At 45.2% G+C, this 27,103-nt stretch overlaps 1 protein-coding gene across 3 annotated transcripts in view; it reads right to left on the bottom strand.

The window, feature by feature from the left end:
* Positions 1-500: 500 nt before the first annotated feature.
* Positions 501-27,103, bottom strand: part of NDST4 (N-deacetylase and N-sulfotransferase 4) — a 65,010-nt gene continuing 38,407 nt past the window's right edge. For 2 of the 3 annotated variants that reach the window (XM_050320443.1, XM_050320441.1), the window contains 11 exons: positions 23,361-23,546; positions 22,335-22,463; positions 11,582-11,764; positions 11,000-11,096; positions 10,473-10,596; positions 9,464-9,638; positions 8,278-8,448; positions 6,873-6,982; positions 4,184-4,286; positions 3,242-3,916; positions 501-1,002 (listed from right to left, as the gene is read on the bottom strand). In XM_050320443.1, the coding sequence (XP_050176400.1) occupies positions 3,797-3,916; positions 4,184-4,286; positions 6,873-6,982; positions 8,278-8,448; positions 9,464-9,638; positions 10,473-10,596; positions 11,000-11,096; positions 11,582-11,764; positions 22,335-22,463; positions 23,361-23,546 (1,398 nt within the window). In that variant the 3' untranslated portion in view covers positions 501-1,002; positions 3,242-3,796. The remainder of the gene's footprint in view (positions 1,003-3,241; positions 3,917-4,183; positions 4,287-6,872; positions 6,983-8,277; positions 8,449-9,463; positions 9,639-10,472; positions 10,597-10,999; positions 11,097-11,581; positions 11,765-22,334; positions 22,464-23,360; positions 23,547-27,103) is intronic. The other variant, XM_050320442.1, reaches the window with a different exon arrangement.

The raw sequence follows: 27,103 nt of genomic DNA, 5'->3' as shown, positions 1-27,103 counted from the left end.
TAAGTGCAGCGTTTGAGCGATTTGCATCAGCTGAAATCAGGGCCTTTTAAAGTTCCTCAAACAGAGCAGGGGGAAATTATTATTAATTATTATTAATTAGAGCAAGAGCTTGCATGGAGCTGCCTGTGCGTCCCCACCTCCCACTGCGTGCAGGGAGGCAGAACTTTGGGAAGGCAGGCCCAGAAATGCACGTTGTGCAGTGTAACAAAGAGTGAAGTGTCAGACTTGCCTTGAATTTGTGTTGCCTGCCTGGAGAAGGACGAGAAGGAGGAGGAGGAGGAGGAGGAGGAGGAGGTGGAGGAGATGGAGGAGTTCAGTGGCACTGCCCGTGCTGGTGTAAATCCCACATTGCTGCGTTGCCTTGAGGAGATGCTGAGGCAGGAGAAGCTGAACCAGAGCACTTGAAATACGTGGCAGGGGTTATTGAAGAGCAGATTTTGGCTCAGGAAAAGGGGAAAGGGGATTTGGGGAAAGGAGATTTAAAGAAAAGCGCTCTCTAATACACCATCAGAAGTGTTTATTCTGCGGCAGTGAGAAGAACCGATAATCAGGTGTGTGCACATCAATTATTTAAAACTATTCCAGCAAATACAGCCTTTGACTTCCCCCACCACACCCTCCCACCCCCCCAACAAAAAATACTTTGAGGGATCAAAATTTATTTTGATGCCTTTTGCTTCAACACCAAGTACTTGTTCAGCTGGATTTGCTGTTGTCACATAGGAGGGGAAAGAAAAATTTTTTAAAAAAAAGAGCTCGGGCAAGACAGTGAAGTGTTTCCTTCAGCTCTGTCAAGAGGATGTCTCTTTGTTTTGAAATACTACAGAAATGATAATAAGTCTTATAAAAGTTATCCAGTCACTGGAGCACTGAGCACTGCAGAATCTGTGTCGCTTGCAAATCCTTATTTTTTTGGTAGCTTTTCTGGAAAGGAGAGTGATGGAGGAGTCGAATCAATCCATAGGCAGGTCCACACCTTTGCAGTCACGCTAAAAGGATGAACTGGAAGGACAAAAAGAGACAACAAAGGCAATGTGAGAGATGTTGTCTGATGGAAATTCCTGCCCCACGAACATACACTTAGGTAAAAGAAAAAGCCAAATGGATCTTACTTAACTACAGTACAACTGGACACTTGGCCACTGGTGATTTATGTACCTGTGTTGGACCTGTTTTACACAGCTGTCATGTGCTCCCACACCTTTTGTAAGCGTCAATTTTAACTCATTATAAACAGAATTCACTACTGGTGGAAACAAAGTGGCTGGTTTGGACTTGATGTCTCACTCTAGGGTGGCCCAGCTGAGGGGAAATGAACACCCCGCACCCAATTTGTTCTTGGCTGACCATTCAGGGGCTGAATGTTCCCCCATTTCACTGGCTCAGACTTTAACAGGAATGGGAGGGGAAAGGAGGAGAGGGAAGAGGAGAAAACATTCAGCTCCTGCTTTTGTATTCAGGGCAGGCCCTGCTGCCTCATTATCACATCAGAGAGCCTGGACCCATCAGTGCTTTCACTGCAGGACTATTCCCTCCCCCCAGAGTTTATAATTCCACCGTTTTCATTTGTCTGGGGGGACACTCAGCAGCCTGATCCCCTATCGGAGAGGAAATTTGCTCTATTAGAAAACATTCATGGGCTGTTAATCCCACGACTTTATTTTAGACCTTGAGAGGTCAGTGCATGATTTAGGAGGGCCTGGATTCCATTCTGATTGCTTCGTGCTCAGAGGCGACCTCAGTTATGGGAGTTGGGTTTTGCAAGCTCCAAAGTCCTGCTTTAATCACCAAATATGCTGCCATGGACCCTGATGTCTGTGCCTGGCCTGTAGGGTCAGATCCTCAGTGTGGCAAAGCTCCCTGGAGTCCGTATTTCCAGGGGAATGGGAGCACACTGCATCTGCAGCCCTCCAGCGTGTAAAACTCTTACGGGTTTGCAGCCTGCACCACGTGAAGGACGTGAATCCCGTGCCTTGGGAACAGGAAAGAAGGAGCAGCACTGTCTTTCCCAGCTAGAACCCCCTCGCCATGAATAAATGTTTCATTTTTACGGGGATTGTTTTGCCGGTCTTTAAGAATCCCGACAGTCAGGTGGTCGGGGGATGTGAAAGGCATGAAAGAAATGGAGATCATTTACAGGTGGTTCACAAAGGCTCCTCTGTCATAGGCCAGTCCAGAGACATTCTGTGTCGATGGGTCCCATTGCAAGTGGAAGGAATGAAACTTTGAAATGCTGCTATTTCATCTTTATGACACATAATGAGGTCAATTCAAATGTCAGTTTTCAATGGGACACGAGATCTCTCGGAAACGTGAATGCCCATTCAAACTGAAAACAGTAACAGTGGGGCATAAAAATATCTGGTGTGTTTTAAGGACATGATGCTATCACAGAGCTGAGGGTTGGGAGAGACAGAATTCTTTCCTTTCCAAATGAAAAGCTAAGAAGGAGAACTGATTTTTTTTAGATTTTATGGTCTTGGTCTCATTTCCTTGAAAAGCTCCTGGAACCAATGTCATGTTTACTTAGCTTTTAATCAAGGAGTTAGGAAGTCCTCTGTTAATTAATGATGAGCCAATTCTAATGCATTTTAACAGCTAAAATTCTACCAAGTGTTTGATTTAGATCTTCTTCAGGGAGCAAGCCTTCCTTACCCAAAGCTCCCATCGCACCAAGTGATCTTCGGTGTTATCAGTGCTAAAAGATAAGGGAGCGTGGATTTGTGTGGTACATACAAAGTGTGTAAATGACTCCTCTGCCCAAAAATCCCACACAAAGTTCCTTTCATTTGGCCTTTAATTTGCCCTAGATCATTTTGAAGGGTCCTCCTGGTCAAAATAGAAGAGCAGGTCTGTCTCCTAAGTTGGGAGGTAAGGATCAAATCCATGGGGAGAGGAACTCATAAGGCCTCTGCTGCACCTGAAATTATTTGTGCCTAAGAAAGACAGAGAAGTTTGAAAGTGAAACCTGCTGCATTTTGGGCTGCATAAAGAACATATAGCAAAGTTTTGCCAGGTTTTGCTTTCCTGAGGAAAAGCTTTACAAGGCTAAAATGCCTAAAGGGTCTTTGCTCCCTCCTCTTAAATTTCCCAGCGAGTCTCTGCCCAGACTTGCTGACCTTAGCAGCCCACGGAAAGGGTGTTGCTTCAACAGACTGGGGTTTGTGTTCAAACCCTTAAAAAGGTCCATTCAAGTTATTTTTCTGTGGTAGCTTACAGATTGGGGCCCTAAACGACTCACCCCATCTCTGAAGGCTTCAGGGCATAAACATTGCTCCCCAGACAGAGACCAAATGGCTGACAGCAGGTTATTGGCAGGGCACCGCTTGCATGGCCTGCTTGGAGTTTAAAAGCATTGGAAAACAAAACGTGGGAAAAGCCCAGCGGATGACCAACCTCGGAGTCCAGGAGAGATGTTCCCATCCTTTGCCTCGTGTCCTGACAGACTGCAATTTGTCCTACACACAGTTTCTGGTACTTCCTGGTGGAGAGAGGAACTGGGCTATGCACGAATCCCGGCCTGGGTAAAGGGTAATGCCACGTAGCTCCATGTTATTTCCTGGAAGCTGACGGAAGCGGTCGATGCTGCGAACTGTCAGCACGTGCGTATGAACAGTTGTCGGGTCTGGGGAGGGGGGGGATTTTTTTTTTTTTAAATCATTCTTCAGTGGTTTGTTGTTTTATTTTTGCTAGGAAGAGCGTTGTCCATGAGGTCCGGTACTGACGATCACGAGTGAGTCGGAGAAGCGGGGGTTTGGCGGTGAAGGGAAGGGTCCTGGGCGGGGTGCCCTGGGTGCTACCTGACCTTCTGCAGCTCCTGTCGCAGCCAGGAGGGCAGGGGCTGCCCCAGCCTGTGCAGCAGCTTGGACAGCTCCACGTTGTGGTCTCTGTAGTAGCTCGACAGAAACGCTCGAGACTGAGGAAGTGGGAGGGGGGTAAAAAAAAACCAAAACAGAGCAAGGGTTAAAGGAGGAAAGATTTCAGCTCCTGCTCCTGCATCCCTGCACTGCTCCCAGAGAGGGGCTCTTACAGGGGGCAGTTCATCGCCTCTTCCTGGTGTTTTAAAATATCAAGCCGGTGGAAATAGAACAAATAAATAAAATAAAAATACGGCAGTGTGTCTAGTTTGGGAGCCAAACACAGGCTCTGTATTAAAAGTTGTAAATCTCTGGGAAGCCCTTACCTCTTGGTCCATTGGTGGGTATTTCCGACCTTTGCTTTTTCCCAGGCACTTTGTTTTCCCTCCTTCCAATAACTGGCACCAGAAGCCTTTCTGAGGGTCAAACCTATAGAGGATTAAATATTTTAGAATATATTTAGAATATTCTTCTCACCAGAGAAGAATCTCTCAGCTCCTGAGACATGAGTGTTAGCCCACAATTATCACTGCACACCTCTCTCTAGATGAGTGGAATTCTGAGGTCAGAGTGGGAAACAGCTTTCCTCTCCTGTGAAAACTCTGGGGATTCATTTTTTTTTCCTGCAAATTTGCCTTGGAAGTGGCTCAAGGCAGGGAGTTTGTTCACGCTGTGATTTACCTAGGCTGAGTAGTAGTTTTTATCCTACTTGTCAGCACACAGGGTACAAGTTTGAAGGGTTGATCTGCAGGTCTCCTGAATGAATTACAGGTTGGGTGTTCAGCCTCACCTGAGAAGCTGCTGTTCCCTATCACTAGATCTAAGTACCATTTTCATTCCAAAGATGGCATCAAGCATAAACACTGTCTCAGCAGCCTTATCTGAAGCACACAACTCGATTGTGATGTCTGAAAGCCAGAGGTAGAGGAATTTTAGATTAGGGCTCTAAAACACGCACCCACAAAGGAATGAGCAGCACGTGGCGTGTTAAGTTTGGAATTCACTGCTGTGGGACTTGCAGCACTGCATAAAGCACTGAAATGCTGTGCATTCCTGCTCTTCAGCAGATGTTTGAGAAGCATGGAGTATAATTGGCTGGCACACAGAGTTAATTAGTTACAGAGCACCTTTTTGCCCTGGCTCTGTCTGTGTGACACGGGCGCACCTGCCATTCTCCGCCATGCAGAAGTGAACTAATTTCAGGGTTTTTTCTTTCCTAGCCTATTACTGCAGGCCTGACCTTTGTTTCCTAAATTTGTCTCACTAGCTGTATCAATTAAAAACAAATAAATCATTGATTAAATGGGTGTATTGATGATGGATTCGTTTCTGCTGTGGCCTTTCCCATCTGCTTGTTGCTGGTGAAGTGCTTTGCTGCCTTGCACTGATTTCCCAAGAGGAGCAGCAATACAGTGTGCTGGGTGAAAGGAAGACTGCAAAACTATGCCCCAAACAGTATTTCTGCCTCAGAAGAGGCATACTGAACATTATGAAGAGGATGTGCAAATTTGGGTAGGGGAAAAGAGGGCAAGACAGCTCAGGCTGAATTCAACCCACCGTGTTCAGGTCTCACAAAACTCCCAGGTCTTCTGTAAACGTAATTGGGCACAGTGGAAGCATTTATTTAAAAATAGTGAGAGCCCCGAGGCTAAAGTTACAAGGGAGCTTTTTAAGGCAGTCAGCAGAAACCTTCCCAGGCCTGGTTACCTTCTCTCCCTGCAGAGTAAGCCCGTGGGAGAGGCAGGATTTGGGGATGGGCGGGTGCAGAGGTGAGCAGTGCCGCCGTGAGGAGCTTCCTCTTAGTCTGACTAAATGTAGCAGCACTCCAAGAGAGAACATTTCCCTAAGCACACTCCCCTAATCCTGTATTTTCCTCCAACCCAGCCTCTGTGTGCCCCCTGCTCTCCTTCCACAGCTCTGGTTGGCACCTTCCCTTTTGCCTGGTTTGGTTTCACCCTCCTCTGAGGCTTTCACCTCATTACTCAGGGTGATGGACTTGTTGCTCACTGGTGTTGCAGAACTGGGTCCTCGGGCTGCTTCCTGACAACTTTAAAGATGTGTGGCGTGCACTTGTTAGGCAGTAATGACTAGGAACAATCCTGTGCAATCTTTTTCACATTGACAAGTCCTGCCATAAAACAACTCCGCAGTTTAACGCATTTTTCTCTCCCATCCCCAACCCGTGCGTGCTTCCACAGCACATTTGCATTCTTGATGCCTCCAAACAGTGAGTGCATCATTTTATAGATCTGTTTACAATCCATTTTTCCTGTCCAAACCAGTAGGAGAGGCCAAATTTTTTCTTGCTGTGTGACTCCACTGCCTTTAATTTAGTTCCAGAAAGGAAGATATATGTCTGTGGGTGTGTACTTTAAAACCCTAGCAGAAGGCACTGCAGATGTGCAGCAGCAGTTGTTCAAACATCAGTAGCTCAGCTCTGAGCTCAAACTCCTCCTCTCTTTCATCGGCTTCGGAAGCCAGCGACTTAAAAAATTACATTCTGAAATCCACATTTTTTCCTCTGGAGAAAGGTTTTGGCAGAGGATCTCGTCTTAAAGGGCTGAACTCTCACTCTGTGCCTGTGATATAAATAGCATTGAACGGTGCTTGTGGGCAGAGGGGAGCAGTGTGGGGCAGCTGGAAAGTCCGGGGTCTGCTCAGCCCAGAAACTCCTATGGTTTTCTGCTGGACTAGGAGGGGAGAGGGAAATTCAGCCCGCTCCCACCCCTGCGGGAGCCTCAGCCACGTGTGAAAATGGGATTAGGGAATGAGAGCTGCTAAGCCAGCCTCTGCCATTGGGCTCCTGTCTGAATGGGATAAAAACATGTAAGCTGAACTTGCCCCAGCTGACACAGCCTGCGCTTCAGCTCCTGCAGACAGACAGAACAAAAGCCCAAGCTTTGCAAAATTATCATTGTCATCATGTGTTTGTTTTAACCAATGACCTGGGGATCTGGGTGGGAAGGGATGTACCTCCTGCTCCCCTGGGGCAGGTAAAAAGGGGAGTAGACTCACGTGAGAGCTTCAGAGTAGTTATAATGGGGAGACACTCCAAGGAACTTCTGCACTTCATCCATCACAGTGGCCGGGTCACTCCTCAGCTGCTGTCCATCAATAATGAGCAACTGCAGGGGGAAATGGGGCAGTTGTTTAGAAACAGGACTAAGCTTCACAAACTGCTGGCATTGCTTCCCTCCCGTGACAACCTGGATTTAAGTTAGCCCGTGACTTTGGGCAGTGCTAATAACATTAATATGGATGGACTTCTCTTTAGGTTTACTTTTTACTTGATTGGGTTGAATTTTAAGAAGTTGTTGAACCTTTGTAACTCTGTGTGTGCCCCTTTTTCAAATGCAAGGGTTAAATCTGCCAAGCCAAGCCCCAGTCTCAGAGAATTCTCAGAAAAAGAGGTAAGGAAAGAATGTAAGATATTGCTGAGGTTTACGATGTGTCCGTGGAAGATCTGTCACGGAATACAAAAAATAACAAAGGGTCATATATATACTGTAGAATTAAATGTTCAAAGGTGATATTGTGGCAATCTATTTGAAACTCCCCACCAGCCTATCAACCATGAAGGCTTGCAAAATTGTTGGCAATGGTCTGGGTTTTTTTGGTTTTTAATTAAAGATTGCTGTGATGTAAAGCTGCATTGACCTCCATAAGCAAACAGTAAGACAATACACCCAAAGGCTGCTGGAATACCAAGCAGTATTACTGATAACTATTCTGGGCAGGCTCGGTTTATATTTATTGCAGTGGCTTATTATGAATTATTAAGTTTTTGAGTGCCCAGGAAGGGGGGAATGCATGTTGCTGAGTGCCCATTAGCAGGTACTGGGAGTGCTCTCTGTGTGTGCACCTGATCAGGGAATTTTGTTGTGCGTCTTGTAAAATTAATCACCATAACTGTGAAACACAAGTGGTTTGACAAGAAACGTGTCACTGTGCCCCTGAATGTTTAATAAGAGGGCGTAGTAGGTAGACATGCAGACTGACATATGATCATGTCCCTGGATAAAGAGTGCCCATGGATGCATTTTGCAGTATTAAAATGTTTGCCTTGGGTTGTTTTATTGCTGTTATTATTTTAGCAACGGGAGCATTCTTTAGGTCTCCGTGTTTGGGTAAATTTTCCATGGGAAAGGTTACAAAAGACAATAAGATAAAATACCTGAAGGGAGACGAGGCAAAAGAAGGAATTTCTGCTCTAACCCCAAGAAAAGCCAATTCCATACCAGGACCAAAGATTTTTTTTTCTATGAAAGGGAGTGAGTGGGAAGCAGGAGGAAATTTCTGCTTAGGAAAAGCCCTGGCATTTTCCAAATGAGTTTATCAAAGCTTCCTACAAGGCTGCAGCTGCTGTTTCTGGGGAAGCCAGCAGCCTTGGGAAGCCTGGAGGGGAAGGCAGGGGCGTTACCTGTGAGGCAGGGTAGTGGGACAGCCACCTCTCGATGTGCACAGCGTACCATCCCGGGCTCAGGCACCTCTTCTGCAGAGCCCTGATCTCCGAGGGTGCCCAGGGGCCCGACGTGATCACTTCGTAAAAGTTGAATTTCAGGGCGGCGGGGTCCTCGTGGGAGCGCTGGTGCTGCCGGGAGATATTTGGGGACACGTCACAAGGATGCTGAAGGTTAAGCCTTGAATCTTCCCAGAGCTGTGCTGGCAGCCCTCGGCTCCCCCTCAGTGCCACTTGTGCCAGGTAGGAGTGTGGGGGGGGTTCAAGGCAGCAGGATGGGGCCACCATTCAGTCAGGGTGTTCCCCTGGGAGCTGAGGAGTCAAATCCTGCCAAGGCAGGCACAAATTTTTTTTTCTGCTTCACAGTGGCAGTTGTAAAGGTGCAAATGAGAGAGTAGAAGGGTGCAAATGAGATATTAAAAGGGTGCAGACTGCAGTCCCAGGCCATGTTTTATTGCTTGCAGAACTTTCTAACCACCAGAAGTGGTGTATTTCATGCTTATTGCAACATGATTAATTTGTGTCTGTTCTGGCATTGCTTTTAGTCTTCCCTTTATCTGCAGGCCTACACCATATTTCACGTGGAGGCCTAAACATTTGCCTAAAAGGAGTTTGTTAGGGAGAGGTGTGGGCTCAGTGAAAGGCAAGAAGGAGCATCCTAGAGATCTCACAGGAGAACGACAGGCTTGCTTTTGTCTCCAAAGGGAGGAGAAGCCAACCTCTCCAGGCACAGCTCTTTTGAGAAACTTCAGAAGATGCTGCGCACACGTGTGCACAGCCACTCACTGCTGAGCTCACGGGAGGCAGGGGGAGGTGCCAGCTCCTCAGCATCCAGACCTGTGATTTCCTGGCTGGGCCACGCTCCCCTTCTCCGTGTACCTCCCTGGGGGAGGAGCAGAGCTTTCCCTCCCTGCGCTGGGGCAGTAATTGAGATGAAGCTGTTTGTCTACTGCTGGTGGCAGCTCCGTGCTGGGAACTCTCATCGTTTGTGACACCGGTGTCCCAGGTGCCAACTGCAAGAGCTGGCACTCAGCACCCTCCTGCTTCCACAGGCTGCAGGTGCTTTGCAGGAAATCCCACTCCTTGCTCAAGGACACAGATCCCCACCGATGCTGGCCGTCATCCCCCGCCACCGATCTGTCCGTACCTGGTACCAGGAGTACGCCCGGTCGGATGGGTCGATGAGGATGGTGATGATCTTGGCCTTGGGGATGAGGGAAGCAGCTCTCTTGGGAGCCTCCTCAGAATGGAAATAGTTGGCACTTTTCTCGAAGAGGAGGTCGGTGGTGACGTTGGAGGGAGTGGGGAAGAAATCCATGTACCTGGGAGGGGAGGAGACTCGTTAGAATTCCCAGCAGCACAAAAGGCCGTATCCCTGTGCGTTCCCTTTTCACGGTGGGTGAAAAGGCGGATTTTCAGACATAATCCTGCAGGAGCAAAATTGAATTTCTCAGCTCACTCCAGGCTGGAAGAAGGGGAATGCATCTTGGCTCTTAGGTGGTGCTGGTAATAGCTAAAGCCACCCCGAAGTCAGGTAATTAGGTTTTTCCTTTGACGGATGGGATTTTTGCTAATAAGTTCGATGTCAAAGGGATATCTTTCAACAGTCTGGAGTGAGTTCAGTTTTAGCTGCAGGATAAAAAAAAATGGGAAAAGCTTCAAAATGCCAACCATTTAATTTTAACATTGCTGAAGTACTTCATTTTAGAGCTGACAAATCTTTGCTTTGGGACGCTTCTGGAATGTGAGATTCGAATTTTGGCTTTGAATGGTCTTCTCCATTTCAAATTGATTGGGTGGATTCTCATGGAGGGATGAATCAAACCTTACTTCATGAAAAGCCACTTTTGAAGGAAAAGGGTGTAACTCAGTGCAGATACAGAGCTGCTTTTCAGCGTGGAGACAGAAATCATGCCTGAGCTGGCTCTTGTACGAGAAATCTTGGTGTGAAAACTCAGCAAATTGTTACTGCAGTATCTAAACAAAATTAAGGACTTGATTAAATGTCCCATCATAACCCATTAGACTCTCCCTCTGTCTGATAATGCCAAGCATAACAAATTCATCCAGTAATTATGGTGGTGTCATACATGCTTCTGGAATTGTTCCATTGTCATTTTCTCGTGTATTAATAATGAATTTGTTCTTCTCCTTACCAGTCAATTCCCTTGTGGTAGTTGTTGCCATTGAAGAACTGAACTTCCTCAAAAGTTTTTGGGCTGGGGAGATTACTGATAATGGAAGGATGCATCAGAAGGAATAAATAAAGGGCCGTTGTTCCTGAGGTGACAAAAAGAGATGCCATTAGAAATAGGAGAAAAGAAGCACCTTTGACTTTATTCACTCAGGAAAGTTTCTAAAAGCTCTCATTGTGGGATGACGCTCCTGGGGCTCCCAGAACTGCACTTTTGTCCTCGGGGTGCTTTTCCTGGGGGTCTGTTCTGGGGAGTGAGTTGCCTATCTCAGGGCTCTCCATCCTGTGTGCACTTTAAAATCCCAGGAATGAGGTTTGTCGTGGTGAGTGAAGCCATTTCCCTGCACAATCATTTGTCCCTTTCTGCGGGCGGTGAAGGAGTAACTGCGGAACTGCGGAGGGGTGGGAAGTGGCAGGGAGTTGTCTTCTGTTTGCAGGACACAAACACACAGGTACAAAACTTTGGGTTACAAATCTGTGGGTTCTTACCTGTTTTCTGGGGTCCTATCACCAGGAATTTGGGCAGGTGGTCACAAGTCTTGTCTCTGGACCAAATGTCCCTGTGTCGTTTGTCGTCACACGGGTTCTGAGGGAGGAAAGGTGTTTGGGTCCATCACGCTTAACTAAATTTTGTGCATGAACAGTCTTTGCAGGATTTAAATGTCATGCACTAATGCACAGCATTAGTTACACTGAGGAGTAAAACCCCACAATGTGTGTATAATGGTTTTGCATGACTGAGGACTAATTTTGGTCATTAGGAGAAAGGAGAAGGAAAAGAAGGAGGTGAAAAATAAAAAAGATTAAAACTTTGATTTAATCAAGTTTTCTTTCGAGGTTAAAGAGGAAACCTCTGAAGGCATTATTTTCTAGGGTGTCAAGATGGTTTTGATTTACATGAGGATGCAAAAAGGAAGGACGAAATAGAAATGTGAGATATTATTCATCTCCTCTTTCTACTGCCTATGAAGGCAAAACAAAAACCCTGAAGGAAAGGCCCCTTTTAACATGAAGAAATCCTTATTGCAGGAGGTAGATTGCGATTGGAGGAGGGAGAGGATGCGGCATTACCTGCCAGAGGGGGTCTGTCTGCTCTGGGAAGAGCTGGAAGTACTTGTGGGCCAGCTGGAGCGGGGGCAGCGTCTGCAGGTTGAGGTTGGTGGAGCTCTTGACGAAGCTGGCGAGGTTGGCAAAGGTGTAGAGGCCCAGGCGGTCGTTGCCGTAGTTGGACAGGTGGGTCATGAAGATGCTGATCTGGGAGGCAAGAGGGAGCTTCCAGTCACGGGACTCCTCCCCAGACCCTCGCCCCCCACCCAAACCCCAAAGAAGAGAGTGGAGAAGTTCAACTAGTCACGCTTCTTCTCCTCCTTACTTCACTGTTTTTCCCGGCACATCGGCCTGGGATAGGATGGAATGGCAGTGGAATCTGATTCCGGCTGCAGGCAGGGGTGGGGGAATGAGCCAAGAGTATTTTGGGGTCTGAGGCCACCAGATTCACAGGTGAATGGCTTGCCTTGCAGAGAGATATCTGTGTCCAGGTGAGCCCTGGTTTGGATGATTAGGAATGGGAAGTGTGAGCTTATAAAGGGGTGTGCAGGCAGAAGGGAAGAGACTGCAGGGGAGTGTGTGCCCCTTCCTCTTGGAAAGCTGCGGCAGGAGACACGTCCAGGTCAGTGAGTTGTGGTTTCTTTTCCTCTCTAATGTCTTGAGCGGCAGCTGGATGTAGTTTGGGGGAGTCCTTGGGGTGTCAAGGTGTGTGTTGTTGTTGCTGAGGGTAGTTTATGGCTGGAAACCAGGTGGGCTGTCCTGGCACCCTGGTCCTCGAGTCGGAGGTCTGGAAACACGCGTCTCAGCTGGGAGGCACCCAGGTTCCCCAGCAGCTAAACTGGTGGGAAGTGCTGAGTCTCAAAATTTGGGACCTTCATGCCTCAAATATCTGCAGAATGCCCATGTGTGTCTCAGGAAGGTTGTAATCACTGATCCACCTGGAGATGAAGTTTTCCCTTAGTTTTTTTTTTTTTGTGGTCCCAAGCTTGTCCAGAGCACACTGTGCTCTCCTGACTCTCAAAATCCCCGTGGGATAAAAAGCCACAAGCTTCCCACTCTCCCCATCTCGCTCTGCCAAGGTGGTGCTGCTCTGAACAACAGCCCACAAGGTTTTAAACCACGTCCATTAGTTTGTTAAATTATTAACAAGGCTTTTAGTACTTCTAGAAGGTGGAGACAGATGGAGCTGAGAGGAGTGTCCCTCATGGCCCCTCTGCAGGGGGTTTGCACTGTGCACACTTTATTCCTCTGAAAGTAATTTATCCTTCACTTTTATTCTGCTTTGAGCCAAGATTGGCAACTGTACAAGTTCTTTTTGCTGTTGGCTCGACTTGGTGGATTCAGGAACCCGTGCATTTTATGACCAAAAGTATTTGCCACAGAGTGAACGTTAAAATTACTCTAACCTTGGTGCATGTTTCTGTGTAGTACCCCAGAAACTTATAGGGAAGGTAATGAATCATCTTCTTCTCCCCCAGAAAACCCAACACAAAGATATCCTGCCTAGTTTAGAGTTCAGCTCCTCAAAAGGTGGCAAGTGCTTCCTGCAAACTAAGTGATGAAAACACTTGCAGGAAATGTTAATGGAGGATATAATCCTGGCTCTGAAGTGGTTTCTGATGACTGCTAACAGGTCTGCCAATGACATTTAATATTATTGCAGCAAATGAAGTTCTGCAAGTAAATCTTGTGCTTTGTTTACCCTTGAAAATGGAGGAGACTTTCTTTTAATGTTAAAGGTACTTTCACTGGGTTGCAAACCCATTTAAAAGATCCAATTGATCAGTTTTTATGGAGTCAAAAGATCTTGGACATCTCTCCTGACTTCTCTTGCTCTGTTGATCTTTTTTTGAAGTGAGAAACCCCCAAACCTGATGCATTATTCATGGGATAAAACCATGCCTAATTCTTTGCTATCTACCTCCAAATCACTTGAGGCAAAGGAGAGGGGCTTTTACTGTGCATGTTTACAGCATGGATGGGCACCAGAGTCTGTTTCCATGCACATGCATCAATCCATGGAAAATGCAGTAGTCTGGGGCTGGTGCTGGGGGTTACGTGGATCTGAATGGAGACCTGTGGCCCTCAGACCATGGAAATTTGGATTTTTGCTGCTGTAATGAGCTTTTGCCTGCTGTTTTCTGCTGCCTGCTCTGTGCTAATGTTTCAGAGGTGCCCACAGTGGTCTGCAATAGCTGTGCTCTCAAGAAAGAGGTGAGAGGAGAGCACAGGTCCTAAATTTCCGAGAGCACCTGTGAAGTTAATATGCCATTCTGGCTGCTAAATCATATTATTTCCACTAGGCTGCGTGGGTAGAGGGAAAGAAATGTATTTTACAGAAACCACATTCTGCACTGGGCTATTTACCAGCTCTTCTGCTCCTAAACCATAATATTTGGTGAGTGACTGATTGACAAACTGGAGCTGGTCCCACCTATGATATGAGATTAATTTACAAACAATGGCAGCAGCACCACACTGTTCCACTATCTGGTTCTTGTTTCCAGGGCTTTTGAAAATCAGTTCTGTGCAGAAATTATACATCTGTAGTGTATTCTTTACTTGTAATGTTTGCATATTTGTGCTTGTGTTATGTATAAAGTGAAATGTAGATTAGGTAGCAGAGAAAAACAAAGGGCTTGTTTCAGAATTATCAGGATATAAACCACGCTGGATCTGCTTAAAGTGCCCTGAAACTGCATTCTGTGCTCAGACTTGATGCACAGCTATTAATGCAGAGTGTACAGGTTTATTTCCTCCTGTAATTGCCAAACTCAGTGTAGGCTTGGCTAAAAGCACTTAGTTTTGGACAAAGATTACCCACCTGCCTCTGGAGGGCACTAGGATGTCAGGCTACTTTAAGATTGGAGAACATGTTTAGTTTTTTGGGGAGGTTCATCCAGGAGAACTGCCAACTGCTGTAGGTCCTGGAGTGTGGGCAGAGCTTTAAAGAGGAGTTTGCAGGAAGTGTTGAACTCAGTGGGGTTTTCAAACTGACCCACCCCTGTTAGTGCTGCAGCTTCCAGCTGAAGTGCCACCCCATCTCAAGGATGGCAGTCCCACATGGGGAATAAAACACTGGCTGATTTCTTTGTGTTGCTGCTTGAAACTCTTCTTATCCATCGATCGAGCCCTTGCCATGAAAAAATCAACTACAAAGCTTCTGTGTAAATGTGCTCCAGCTCATTCTCTCAGCCATTCCGTCATTATATGGGATCAGTGTTCTCTTGTAGGTCCTTTCCTCCTGCTCATCCTTTGGCCCTGACCCATTGCCAGCGACGGGGCTCATGTGGGAATCCTGCTCCCCTGAGAGCAGCTTGTTGCTCCCTGTCCTTAACAACTCTTCCCCTTGCTCTTGCACCTCTTCAGCGAGGGTTTCAAGGGAGGGAGGGCTCAGTGCCAGGCTGGGCATGGACATGCCTCCTTCTCTGGGGAGCGTTTCCAACATTTCCCAGCCTCCCGTCGTGGATGACAGAGTTTGTACTTGCTGAATCCCGGGGCGCTCAGCTCCTCAAGGCAGCGGTTTGTGCGGCAGCGCTCGGGGGAAGCCGGGAGGGGGAGTTTTGTGTTGACAAAGCACTAATTTTAATAATGACAAATCGTATCTCTGGAATTCGGCGCCATTCATATTCACGACCCTTATCTGCTGCTGAAGCAAAATCGTTTATACGCCTGAAAATCACCGCCTGGGTTGGTTTTTTGTTTGTTTGTTTGTTTGCTTGATTGTTTGTTTGTTTTTACTTTTACTCTATTTCCTCCCTGCACATCTTTTTACGTTTTAACGTTCTTGACAGGATAATCAAATATTTTCTGAACATGATATCTCTAAAGAAAGCAACAAAAGGCAGTGTTTGGAAAGAAACACTTTTGCCTTTCACTGAAGGGGAAACAAAGCAGCTGAACGATGTTTTATTTCCCGTGCCCGTATTCATTACCGGGTCTGTTTTCCAGCCCAAGTGTTCCCAGGGATGGGAGGGGAAGCTGCTGTCCATCAGTGGTGGGATGTGGCCTTGGGACAGCTGTCCAAAAGAGCATCTATGTTGTTTTAAAATTCCCTATTCAAAGAGCAGAATTGTTTCTCTTTTACCCGTGAACGCTTTCTACTTTTCCATTATTTAGGTGCCGTGATTTAAATGAATTCTTTATTACTGACAGAAAAATGCTGCGCCTCGTCCCTTTCCTTGTGAGAATAAAGCTGCTGGGTTTGCTTTTTTATTTTTCATTTTCTAAGATTTATCCAAGTCCTGCTTCTAAAATCGAGCCCAAATCGTGACCACATTCCAACACAGCAGCTGTTCCCCAGGCTGTACACATTTCTGACACCATGGATGTGTGGGGTCCAAGATGAGGAAGTTCCAATCCATCAGTTCTATCTGTTAGTTATATATTTATATTTTTAAAAGCCTGCAATTAAATAAAATTTTTTTTGTTTGTTTTTGTTTGTTTTTTACTGTGAGGGCGTGTGAAAGAACAACTGCTGCTGTGGATGATTTGATGCAGTCGGTGCGTGGCTGTGTTAGGGTGGGAAACCTAAATGGATATTTTTTATGTCTGTTCATTTGTCACCCTTGTACAAGTGATCAGCAGCACAGCTCATTGTGGCCAAAGCTGAATGAATTCTGCCCAAATGTGGTGCTGCCACTCCCATCCGTGAGCCCCAGCAAGTCTACAGCAATTCAATCCTCTTGTTATAAGCAGGTATTTCCATTTTTTAGTGAAATTCATGATATAGGAATTTGTTTTCTTGTTGAAAAGACTTCCTTAGACTATAAACCCCCTCAGAAGAAACAAATCTTTTCGGTTCAGACTCAAGAATAAACCCAAGTTCAAATTAAAGAAGTAGAGCAGAATAAATTGGTGTTGGGTACTGTTGGCTTAAGTCACGCTCAAAGACCCAGATTAAATTACTATCAAGAACCAGGGCTATAGAGAAAAGGGGACATCCAGGCAGAAAAAAATGATCAAAATTATTCTTAGTGGTTGATGTGGTTAAATAAGGTCTGGTTCTAACTGTGCTTGGGGTGATGGGATGGGTTATGTCTGTTATCCTTGACGTGGCACTTCGTAGTCGCCAGGCAGAGCAAGAAAAAGTCTCTCAGATGATCCTTTTGATACTGGGCATTCTTATAAACTCTAAGGAAGAGTTTGCACCAGGCTGTTTACTTTAGAACTGCAAGGAAATGCCAGGCAGGTTGATATAGATTGGAGATGCAGGGAATTTATCACTTGTTTCTATAACTGTTCTCCTGTCATGTTGCTATTCCAGCAGTTTTCTGAAGAGCTGACGGCTCTGTGTTATGGAGTGTTCATAAATGATGATTAATTAATCCATTTCGGTGGCCTACTCTGAGCAAACAAACCTCAGAGTTAATTTAATTCTCCACTCTTGGTTTCAGAGGAAAAAAAAAAAAAAAACAAACCCAAACCCCCAGCATTTTCAGTTCACTAGAGGATCTAATGCTCTCCAATCAGCCACTTCCCAATTAATTTGGAATGGCGAGCACAGCGAGGAGATTTTGTTCTTGTCCATTTGCTTCTATTAAGGGCTCATTTTCAATAATCAGGGAGCTCTGAGTCAGCTGGTTTTTACCTTAAAGGCTCGCTCCTGACAGTGTAATAAATTCATGGGTGGTGCGTGCTTGCAGGTAACAGGTTCCCTCCCTCTTTCCCCAGTAACCCCCTCGCTGAATGCAGTTGTTTGTTGCTATTTCTGCCATCACCCCACGTGCTGGGGAGCGATTCTGCTGAAATACCGAAACGTGTGGTGTGGAGCATCAGCCTGAGCCGAGCAGGGAAATGTCAGGAAAGAAAGGAAAGGAGGTGTGTTATCCTTCAGATGTTTTCTTCATGCCCCGAGTTCCCAGCTAATTAGTTTCTAAATCTGCTCCTGGAGGCTCGAGTTTCCACGGGATAATATTTTCCTGTGCCAGTTCTGTGCAGCTGGGGTAGCCATGTGGGATGAGGGGGGAAAAAATAATGATTTACAAAGTGAGGGGAGAAAAAAAAGAGTCAGAAGCCTGAGGAAGGTTAGAGTTGTTTTGGTGTGTTTGTGACCATTAAGATAAATTCTGGCGTAACTTGTTAACAAAACTCCCTTTTAATTTGGTAGATTGAACATTTCCCTCTTGTCAGGTTGGAGGGGGACACATCTGTCCCTACAGGCAATACCTTGCTAATTGCAGCTCAAGAAATATTGACTTTTTTTTTAGTGGGAAGGTTGCTTCCTTTTTTTTTTCCCCTGTCCCCAAATTATGCTGAGATGCTGAATTCACAGGGCCCTTAGCAGAGCTGCATTATGAATTACTCTTGGATTGCAGCACATTTCCTCCAATGCCCAAGGTTATTTTTTATTCTTTCTACAGCTCTGCTCAGAGAAACAAAGCAAATAAGAAGAAAAATATTATTAACACTCAAGATGTTTCATAATGACACTCCCAAATCTCCCGTGGAAGGTATAAATTAACCCCTCTCTGCACTTACTTTTAATATGCGGAAGCAATAACGTGTGATTCTCATCTGTTTCTGTGATGAGGGAGAGCAGGAAACAAGTAGAAAATCTTCCAAGTATGGCCCATGTGGGACATGGAGAACCCAGCTCCAACAGGCTGGGAATGAGCAATAACCCTTTAGTTACGGTGAGAGTTTAAAAATGTAAATGTGTTTAAGTGGCCTTCAAAATTAAAAGCATCCCGTGCCACTTCCAGGGGAGTTGGAGTAATGATAATGTGCATTATTATGGGCTGCCTGCAGCTTCTGCTGAGTGGGCTTCAAAGTTACCTTTCAATCACGAGCCTGATTTGGCTCTCGACAGCCAAATTCCAGCAAAAGAAGCTAATCTTCCTGAAATTCATCTGCCACACTTCACCTCCAGCTAAAGCTTCTTAGGGCTGCTTGATTGAAGGGGGAAGAGGAGTCTGAAGAAGTGTTTAACTTTTCCCTTTCTCTGCTGCTCTTCTGTGTTTATTAACTTATAAAAATGGGCTGATCTGTCGGTGGCAAATACAGTCCTATTTTGTTGGCTTTGTGGACAGAGAGTGTTGTGCAGGGTGTGCCTGTCTCTAGATCCTCTGTGGTGAGGCACGAGTAGATCTCGAGGAGAGAGATTTATATATATATTTATATATGAAAATGAAATGCAGGAATGGCCTATGCACGTTGTCATGGTGGAACTATGGAAAGGAGACAGTGGGAGATGGGATGAAAACAGACCGTGTTTGGCAGAGGTGCCTTTTGTGCTGTCACTTGCTGGCTTAATAAAAAGCTCTCTGGTTTAAAGAGGTTTTTTGTTTTTTTTTTTTAGGAGAAATGACTCTCTGGCTGTTGTTTGCAGGGGCAGTAATATTTAGGGCTGTATTTATTAGCTTATCTTGGCTGTTCAATGTTTATGGCTGTTGTTTATGGCCTGTGGAGCAGGGGAGTAAAGGAGAGGAGCCAGCAGACAGATAGTGGGAGACCCTGTGGCTGCTGGAGAGGTGATATATGGAACAATTTGTAAAAGCACCCTTTAAATATGTCAGGGCTTTTCCCAGGAGACTGAATGAAGGGCAACAGTCAGGGAACATGGGCTGAACCCACTTAGTTTTGAGCCTGACGTTTGGAGGTGGAAAATCCCCCTTAAAACTTCAACTCCGAGGGAGATTTTTTGCTTTTTGCTGCTGGAAGTATTTCAGTGTGGGAATTGTGTGTTACCAGCGGGCTGATTTTAGTGCTGCTTAACTTGTCTTTCTCTGTGGGGTGTGTCAAAACCAGAAGTGCATGGAAAGTTGATGGGAATGTATTTAAACAGAGGAAGGGGAGGCCGAGCAAAGGAACGTGGCACAGAACGGCTGGAGGGAGCAAACAGGAAAGGGGCTTTGAATATATTCTCTGAGAAGAAAAAGTCATTCTAAAGGACAATTAAGCTAAGTAAACAATGAGAAGCAGAATTTTTAAAAAAATGCTGAAAATGAATGTAATGCCATAAAAAATTTAATTTTAATAATGATTAAATTGGGCACAAACCCAGTTTTTACACTTTGACTGACCCAAGTTTGAGATGTTGTTTTCCCCCTTCCCTTCTTCCTACTGACTGTGGTGATTTTGCTGCTCTATTTTCACTGCTGATGTGGAAGTGCTGATGCTACGACTTTTGGGAGGTCTGTCCTAATTAAGATGTAGCAAATAACTGGGTTTTGGTGTTTGTCAGACCCCATAGTAAATAACATCAGAGATGATACAACTTAACACTGATTAAACATCCAGCTTAGGTCTGGCAAGGGAGATAGACAAAAACAAATCAACTGAATGTTTCATTGTTCGGGAAGGAAAACCCCAAGAAGGCAATAATATCTCATTTTCCACCCCAAACTGTACCTGCATTTCTTATTTGTCCATACAACTGAGGCTCCTTGTTATTGTTTTAAGCCCCCAAATGAAGGAGACCCTTCGGAGGGGAGCTGGATTGATACCTTTTGGACGAGTTTTGCTGTTTGGGTTCATTTCCAGCCCAGTCTGTTCACTGAGACTTTCCCACTACCTTTAATGAGCTTTGCTTTGAAGTGTTTATGCAAAGAATAAGTCCCCCACAAACTGCAGACTCCCAGCATTAGCTGGAGCCTGGAAAGGTCTGGCTGGGATTCTTGTCACCCTCATTAAAACTCAGAGGAAAGTTGGTTTGATTTCTGTCTGTCTTGGTGGAATTAATCCCTCCTCTGCCTACTACTAAATCATCTCTGCCAGACATGACTCATCTTTAGGATTCATAAATTAGAAAGTGAAAATATCTCTCTGAGCCACAGAGTACTCAGTAGCAGCCATTTTTAAAAAAATTCCCATCGGAAGATCCCTTTGACAGTCTCTCTGCAAAGTCTTTATCCCAATGCACTGTCACTTGGGCACTTTCTAATTTAGCCAACTGTGTGGCACTGCTGCCTGGAAGTGCAAACGTTTTTGGTATTCGAGCTTAACGTTTGTTTGTAATTTGCTGAAATTGCTAATTACGACTCGAGTAAGGGACAGGGTTCCTGTAAACCCCTCTTGAAAAAATGTTTAGTCTCCAGCTGTAATCCACGACCAAAGGGGGTGCTGTGCTGACTTTAATCAAGGCACTGTGATTATCCCTGAAGTTTGAAACAGTCTGAGAAAGTCTGTCTTGAAGTGTGTGTGGGAAACATGTAATGATTCTATTTACTGGAGTGTAAATTGTGGAAGCCTTGCCTGTAAATAATGTGGACCCGAACTGATCTATAATCAGGTGTACTCTTATTCTCCCTGCCTAGTGAATATATTTGGTACTGGTTGTCCAAGATGATATCCAGACTCTAAGGAAGCTTATTAATGAGTGGAGGTGTGTGAAAAGCTTGCAGGATACAGGGTGGGAAGTGTCCTGCTGCTGTTCCCGTGTGTGCTGCTGCCAGTTTGGAGAACGCGTCACACTCAAAGCGTATCTTTTTAATCCAGCTGAATTTGCACCTGCCCAGTGGAATAGGCACAGTATTGATTCTTTTCAGACCATGGATTTTGGGTACTAAGTTGTGAACTTTGTCATGCTAACCACCAAAACACTACGCTTTTGCTCTGAATAAAAGAAAGGTCCATAAAAGTGGGAGGGGACATTTAAACATTAAGAGTGCAGAAAGGTTGTTCCTTTCAAATACCACACAACAACATATATTGCACTCCCAAGTTACTGGGACATAGATTGGCTGAGGAATTTGGGCTGTTGCAAGCAGCACTCGGGGAGTAAAAACATGCTCTGCCTACATCTGAGGGAACCTTCAGGTCAGTGAAAAGGGCACAGGTATTGATCAAAGCGTGCTAAAGCTAAGCTTAAATTCCAAGTTACACTTAGGAAACTAAGGGGAGAAAAACCAGCCTGAGAGAACTGCAAGGAATGGAGAGAGAGGGTAAAGAACAGGGATCTATTTTATTCTCAAATTAGGTGTCACGTGGATGGTAGAGACAAATTCCTGATAGAAATGTCCCATTTCTTTAAGCCCACTGAATCTGGCTCGGATATCAACTTAGCTCCCCAGCCAAAAATTTTCACCCCCAAGCACCTAATTATATAATACCAAAAAATATCTATATTTAGGTGTCTAAATAGAAGTGACCTGGATTTGAGAGTCAGCTGCACCTGAAGTTTCTTTAGCTCTGCAGAGGAGTCACTGAGTGCTGCAATTTAAACCCACTGAAAATGAGGCCACCTGGCAAGACAAGAGACATTTATCTTGTGACTAGTGCAGCTTCTTTGGGTGGAGCAGGAGCAAGGGAGGACAAAATAATTGATGTATGGCTTTTTGTTTTGTTGTCCTTGCTCCTTGCACCTTGAGGCTGCTGCCTTAAATGACACCAGGCTTTTCAGGTGCTCAAAACCTATTTTTAAGAGCCAGTGGTGGAGGAATGATTCGAGGCCTGAGCCCTGGGCTTTCCACTGAGCTGTATCAGGAGCGCCCGAGGAGCCAAGCTTGGGGAAGAAAGGAAAGGAGGAATAAGATCACAGGTTTTTCTACCCTTGCTGTCTCAGACAAGTTTCTCCCCAGTTTCAGGTTGGGAAACACTACGGGGATGAAAGTCATGCATTTCCCAGGAACTTGTTGCGTACAGTTGTAGTTAGAAACAGGCAGAAGGCATTGTTCTCCTTTCTTTTAAAACTGCTTGTTACCTCTCAGCAAGTCGTCCTGATTTTCATTTCCCAAACAAGATCCAGGAAAACTGATGTCCTTCCTTTCCTCCCTCCCTCCCTCCCTCCCTCCCTCCTCCCTGTTAGTCCAAAAAATAGCAAAGGAAAGGTACCTACGGGATTCAGGAGAATGGTGAGGAACAGTTCACCTCCTCGGATACTTTTGTCCAGCTCCTGAGGACCCCCAGGATATTCCTTGTAAAAAATAGTGTGAGTGAAAAGGCCACAGGTCTGTCGAGGGAGCACCTGAGAACAAAAGAAGAGCGCCTTACAGGGATTGCCTAATCCATGCAGAGATGTAACTGAGCCGGGGAAGGGCTTTTGTCTGCCTTAATTCAATATTTTGATGTTTTCACTCAGTGAAAACAACAAACTAAACCTAGGTTCAGCAGAGCATTTGGATACATGTGTAAATACACTGATGATTCTGAGTCTATTCTGGTAGTAACTGGACTCTGTGCAGGGTTAGGACATTCCTTCTGCCTTGTTTAGGGGCTCACAATTTTGGCTTGATGTGCACAGGCAATATTCAGGTCAGCTGGGACTTGAAACCATCCCGGGACCTGCCCTTGAAATAGGGGACAGGCCAAATCATTCTGTACATTTCCCTGCCCTCTGTGCTCTCTGAAGTGCGTGTGAGGAGCCTTCTCTCTCTCTCCACACATGTGCAGGGTTTGGAACACTCAGACAAGGTTGTCCCAATCCCTGGCTCTGGGAATTTCGGAAGCAAAGCTGACACCTCGGCCTCGGGGAAGTGTCATCTTTGCAGGAGGAGATTACTTACACCTGCTCACCTTCCCAGGTGATGGGTTTCTAATCCTTTCATGCATAAAGATGAAGCAGAGCTGGAAACACAGGTCTTAGGCAGTTTAATGAATTTCACGGGGTTGAAAGTTGATGGCACCACCAGCACGTTTGCTTTCCCAGGATTCCATTTGCAGTTGCCTGAGTTTGTGTGACTGGTTTTTCCCCCCCACACACCTCTTCTAAACTGGCTGCGTAACAAACGCACCATTTTGGCATCCTTACAAATCCTGGATGGTGGGGAATTTTAATGGTCGCTGGGAAAGCTGGAGCACAGCATTCCCAGCCCGGTTGGGAGTCCCTGCAGTACAAGTGTCCGAACATGGAAATGCAGTGTACCATGATGCCATTGTGGATGAAGCCCCGTCTGTACCGTGCAGGCTTCAGGTGTGGATACTCTTCCGTGCTGGTCACTCGGATGTGCCAGACCTTCTTCCAGGCCTCGTACAGCTGGATGTGCACGGGATAGACCCCGGAGTGGTGCGGGGCCACCGCGTAGCCCATGCCGGTCGGGATGCCGTGCTCCTGCAAGGCAGCACAGGGGGAGTGTTGGTTTAGGGACAAAAAAAGCCCAGGGAATTATCCAAAGCTCGTTTTTCCTGCACATGGTGCCGTTGGAGCGTCCCTAGGCTGACTTGCAGCTGTTGTATGTAACACAAGCTGACAGTGGAGGGAACCGGAATTCCAGTTTGGTGGCTCCGGAGGAATAAATCATCCTCCTGGATTGTGTGACATTACTGGTTCACAGAATAGATTTGCCACGTGTTTGGATACCCATCCTGCCTGTTTGGCTCTGCCTGAAGGTAATCCATTAAACCAGTGCTAGGCTATCAAACAGCATTAGAGCAGTAAACAGAGGGAAAACAAATTGTTGCTGTGACATACGTGGGATTTTTGTTTCCTATTTCTCAAATAAGAGCAAGATTCCTTCCCTATTTAACAAGTAAATAAATATTCCTTGTAGCTTCTGAACCTGCTTATTTTTTAATATGGTATTAAGGTAGAAGAAAAAGAAAAAAAAGCCGGACTCCTTTTTCATTTCATAAATATTTATATTTAGCTCAATTTCTATGTGGAAATATGTGCATCTTCATGAATATAATCTATAGGTTTTCTTGGAAATGTCTTCTGAAGGCACAAACTCATTTTATTCCCAGTACTGCAGGATACATCAGCTCTTTTCCATTCCTATAAAATTGATGTGCAGAGGGAAATGGCCAAAATATGAGAAGATTATCTGGGGTTTTGTGTCCTTCCTCTTTGCCCACATTATCCATTGATTACTTTAATTCCAGGAACAGCAGGTTATGCTGGGCATCTTCAAGTACTTAACAAAGAAAAGGGTTTGATTCATTGACAAAAATTAAGTTAAATCTGTAGGGAACACTTGTTCCTACATCACATAATGCAACCACTTAAAATTATCCATTCCTTATTAGTAAAGATCTCGAGTTAATGGCTGATCTTGTAAAAGAGAAACCCAAACTCTCCATTTCATAATTTGCTGAGAACAAAATGTAATTTCAGCTTATTCCTGCTGTTACCTACTCGAGAGGCATGAGTCAGTTTAGGGGGGAAATGAGGGACAGCTCTACAGTGAGAAACGTTAAATCACCCTGTTCTCTATTTTTTTTTTTGGCCATGAACGTGTATAAAGGAAAAAAATCTGTACCTAAAGGTTTCTTTATTACCCTGCCCGAGGGGTCTGTGATGCTCACACTGTGAAACTGGTAACTTAAATATCCTGGACTAACTTGAATCTACAAACCTGCACCAGACCTGTGCCAGGGAGTGCACAGAAACATAAAGGTGAGGTGAATGTGTCCTGAGGGAGAGGATGAACACTGCTCTGAGAGGCAGAGCCGAAAGGAGGGATCTGCCTGGATATGCGTAAGGTCCTGTTTATCTGCTTACTATGTGATGCTGCTATTGCCATGGCAACAGGATGGTGACATGGTAATCTGCCATTCACAAATAAAATAAGGCATCTTTTCAGGCGTTCTCGATATGAAAAGGAAATGAGCCTCTGAATAAAACCTGCTCGCTCTGTAGTTCGTTGCACAAATACATGGCAGGCACTCAGATGCCCTGCCTGGCTTTGAGGAGGAACAACTAGCAGATAATCACATTTGCTTTGGTCGGTTCTATTTTCAGTTTACTTGGGAAAATGAAATGCTGTGTGTCCTGACTGCCCAGGACAACGTTATCCTGTATATGCAGACCATTTACAGACCATTTTTAGAGGCAATCCCTTGTGGGCGTCCCTCCTTCCCAGCACTGAGTACAGATATTAATAATGAGACAAATTAGACACTTTTCATCACATGTAGATACTTTTTGCCTTTGATACGTGGCCACTGGGCTTCACATTGTTGGTATTTAATTGGTGTATTAAAAGCCCATGGTTTCCCTGTGGTTTGAGCAGCTCAGAAGTTTGAGGCAGAGGAAGCGCTAATGTGCATCTGTAGCTGGTTTATAAGAGGAGATTGAAGCCACGGAGTGTTTCTGTAAAGGTTTTCTGAATTGATTGGTTTTGTACCTGTTTCTGTCTCCAGATCAGCTCCCTGGACAGTCAGAGTTTTTTTACCCTGTCTCTCCTGTGCTTTGGGCACATGTACTCACAAATGAGCCCAGAAGATAATCACTGAGCAAACAAATCCAGGCATGAAATAAAGAGCTACGGGCTTTGGATTAAATATATTCTACTTGTTTCTGTCAGATAAGGATGTGCAAAAAGGAGCAGGAAGAATATGTGGTTATTGATGGCCGTGCAAACTTGGTGGGGTTTATTTTTGGAATATGTCATATCGGAGGCTTCTGCTTGAGGAATTTGTTTACCTCTTTGTGTATCCATTGCACTGCTTATAAACAAAGACAACAGTACTTGAGGTATTATCAATCTGCAAAATTTAATCCAAGGCTTAGTGTCTTTAAAGGGTTTCGGGATTCTCTGAAACAAATGCACGTGGAAGGGAATCCTTTGAAGGCTGTTGATTTTACTGAGCTCCACATTGTTACAGAGGTGTCCATATCTGCACTGAAATCAAGGCAATTAGTTACCTAATTAGCAATTAGTTCTGTGTGCACAAAACTGTTGAGGTGTCCAATTCCTACTCGTGTTCTACAAGTGTTTTGTCAGACCCAGGCCTGACACTCTCTTGCACGGAGAGATGGCTGTGATGGGATTTGGGTGCAGGTTTGCTGATGGTGTGTTCTGGTTTAGTTTTCTTCTAAAATGATCAAGTCAGGAGGAGCCAACAGGTCTTAACAAAGAGACTTTTTGTGTCTTATCTGGTATCTTAAGCAACCTTGACTGTTGTTCTGGGGTGTAACGATGTGCTCTCCCTTCCTGAAGACCCTGTTACCTTCTTAGCCGTGTTTGAAACAAAATGGACAAAGATATACTGCACTAGGTGAGGAATTAATGTGATCACACTTCCAAGGAATTGCTGCAGCTTTCCTTGCAGAAACTCACACAAAGTGTCATCTCTACCCGCTGCTAAAACAGGAGGTGGGGAAATATGGTCAATAAATGAGAAATGCAAGAGAAAATGGCATCAGCATCAAGCTGTGTCCCCCAAGTGTAATACTAAATGAAGATATTAGACAACAAACAAAAACACGTGTAACATCAAGCAGATTTTATAAGTACTGTTCCAGATCTCTAATTTAAATTTGGATTTCACGTTGTGAAGTCAAAAAATAATGAGGTTTGCTTTAACTTGGAGGACTTGGAGCAGTACAGCTGAGGAACAGGGAGTTTCTTTCCCAAGTAATACGTGATGCTGAGGATGTGAAATCCAGGGAGGAATCAAACCCACTCCAGAGTCATGGCTGGGACCTCTCTGATAGCCATCAGGAAGGCTGTCATAGCGGGAAGATGAATTTCTCCCACAAGAGAGACTTTCGCAGGAAGGCTTTTGAAAAGAAATGTTCTCGTAAGTAAATTGTACAGCTCATATAGATTCAAGGTCAAGGGGTTGGAATGAGCCCTGTCCAAATGTTAGCAGGAAATAAAACTGTAATAACAGCAGCCTTTCACTGACATCAGCTCCTAATTTATAGGCACCCTAAGGAGCCCC

Source organism: Myiozetetes cayanensis, unplaced genomic scaffold, assembly GCF_022539395.1.
Source record: "Myiozetetes cayanensis isolate MyiCay16 unplaced genomic scaffold, myiCay2020 scf24, whole genome shotgun sequence".
Taxonomy (NCBI): domain Eukaryota; kingdom Metazoa; phylum Chordata; class Aves; order Passeriformes; family Tyrannidae; genus Myiozetetes; species Myiozetetes cayanensis.
The sequence above is the reverse complement of the archived record's forward strand: the minus strand, read 5'-3'. Positions and strand labels throughout refer to the sequence as shown.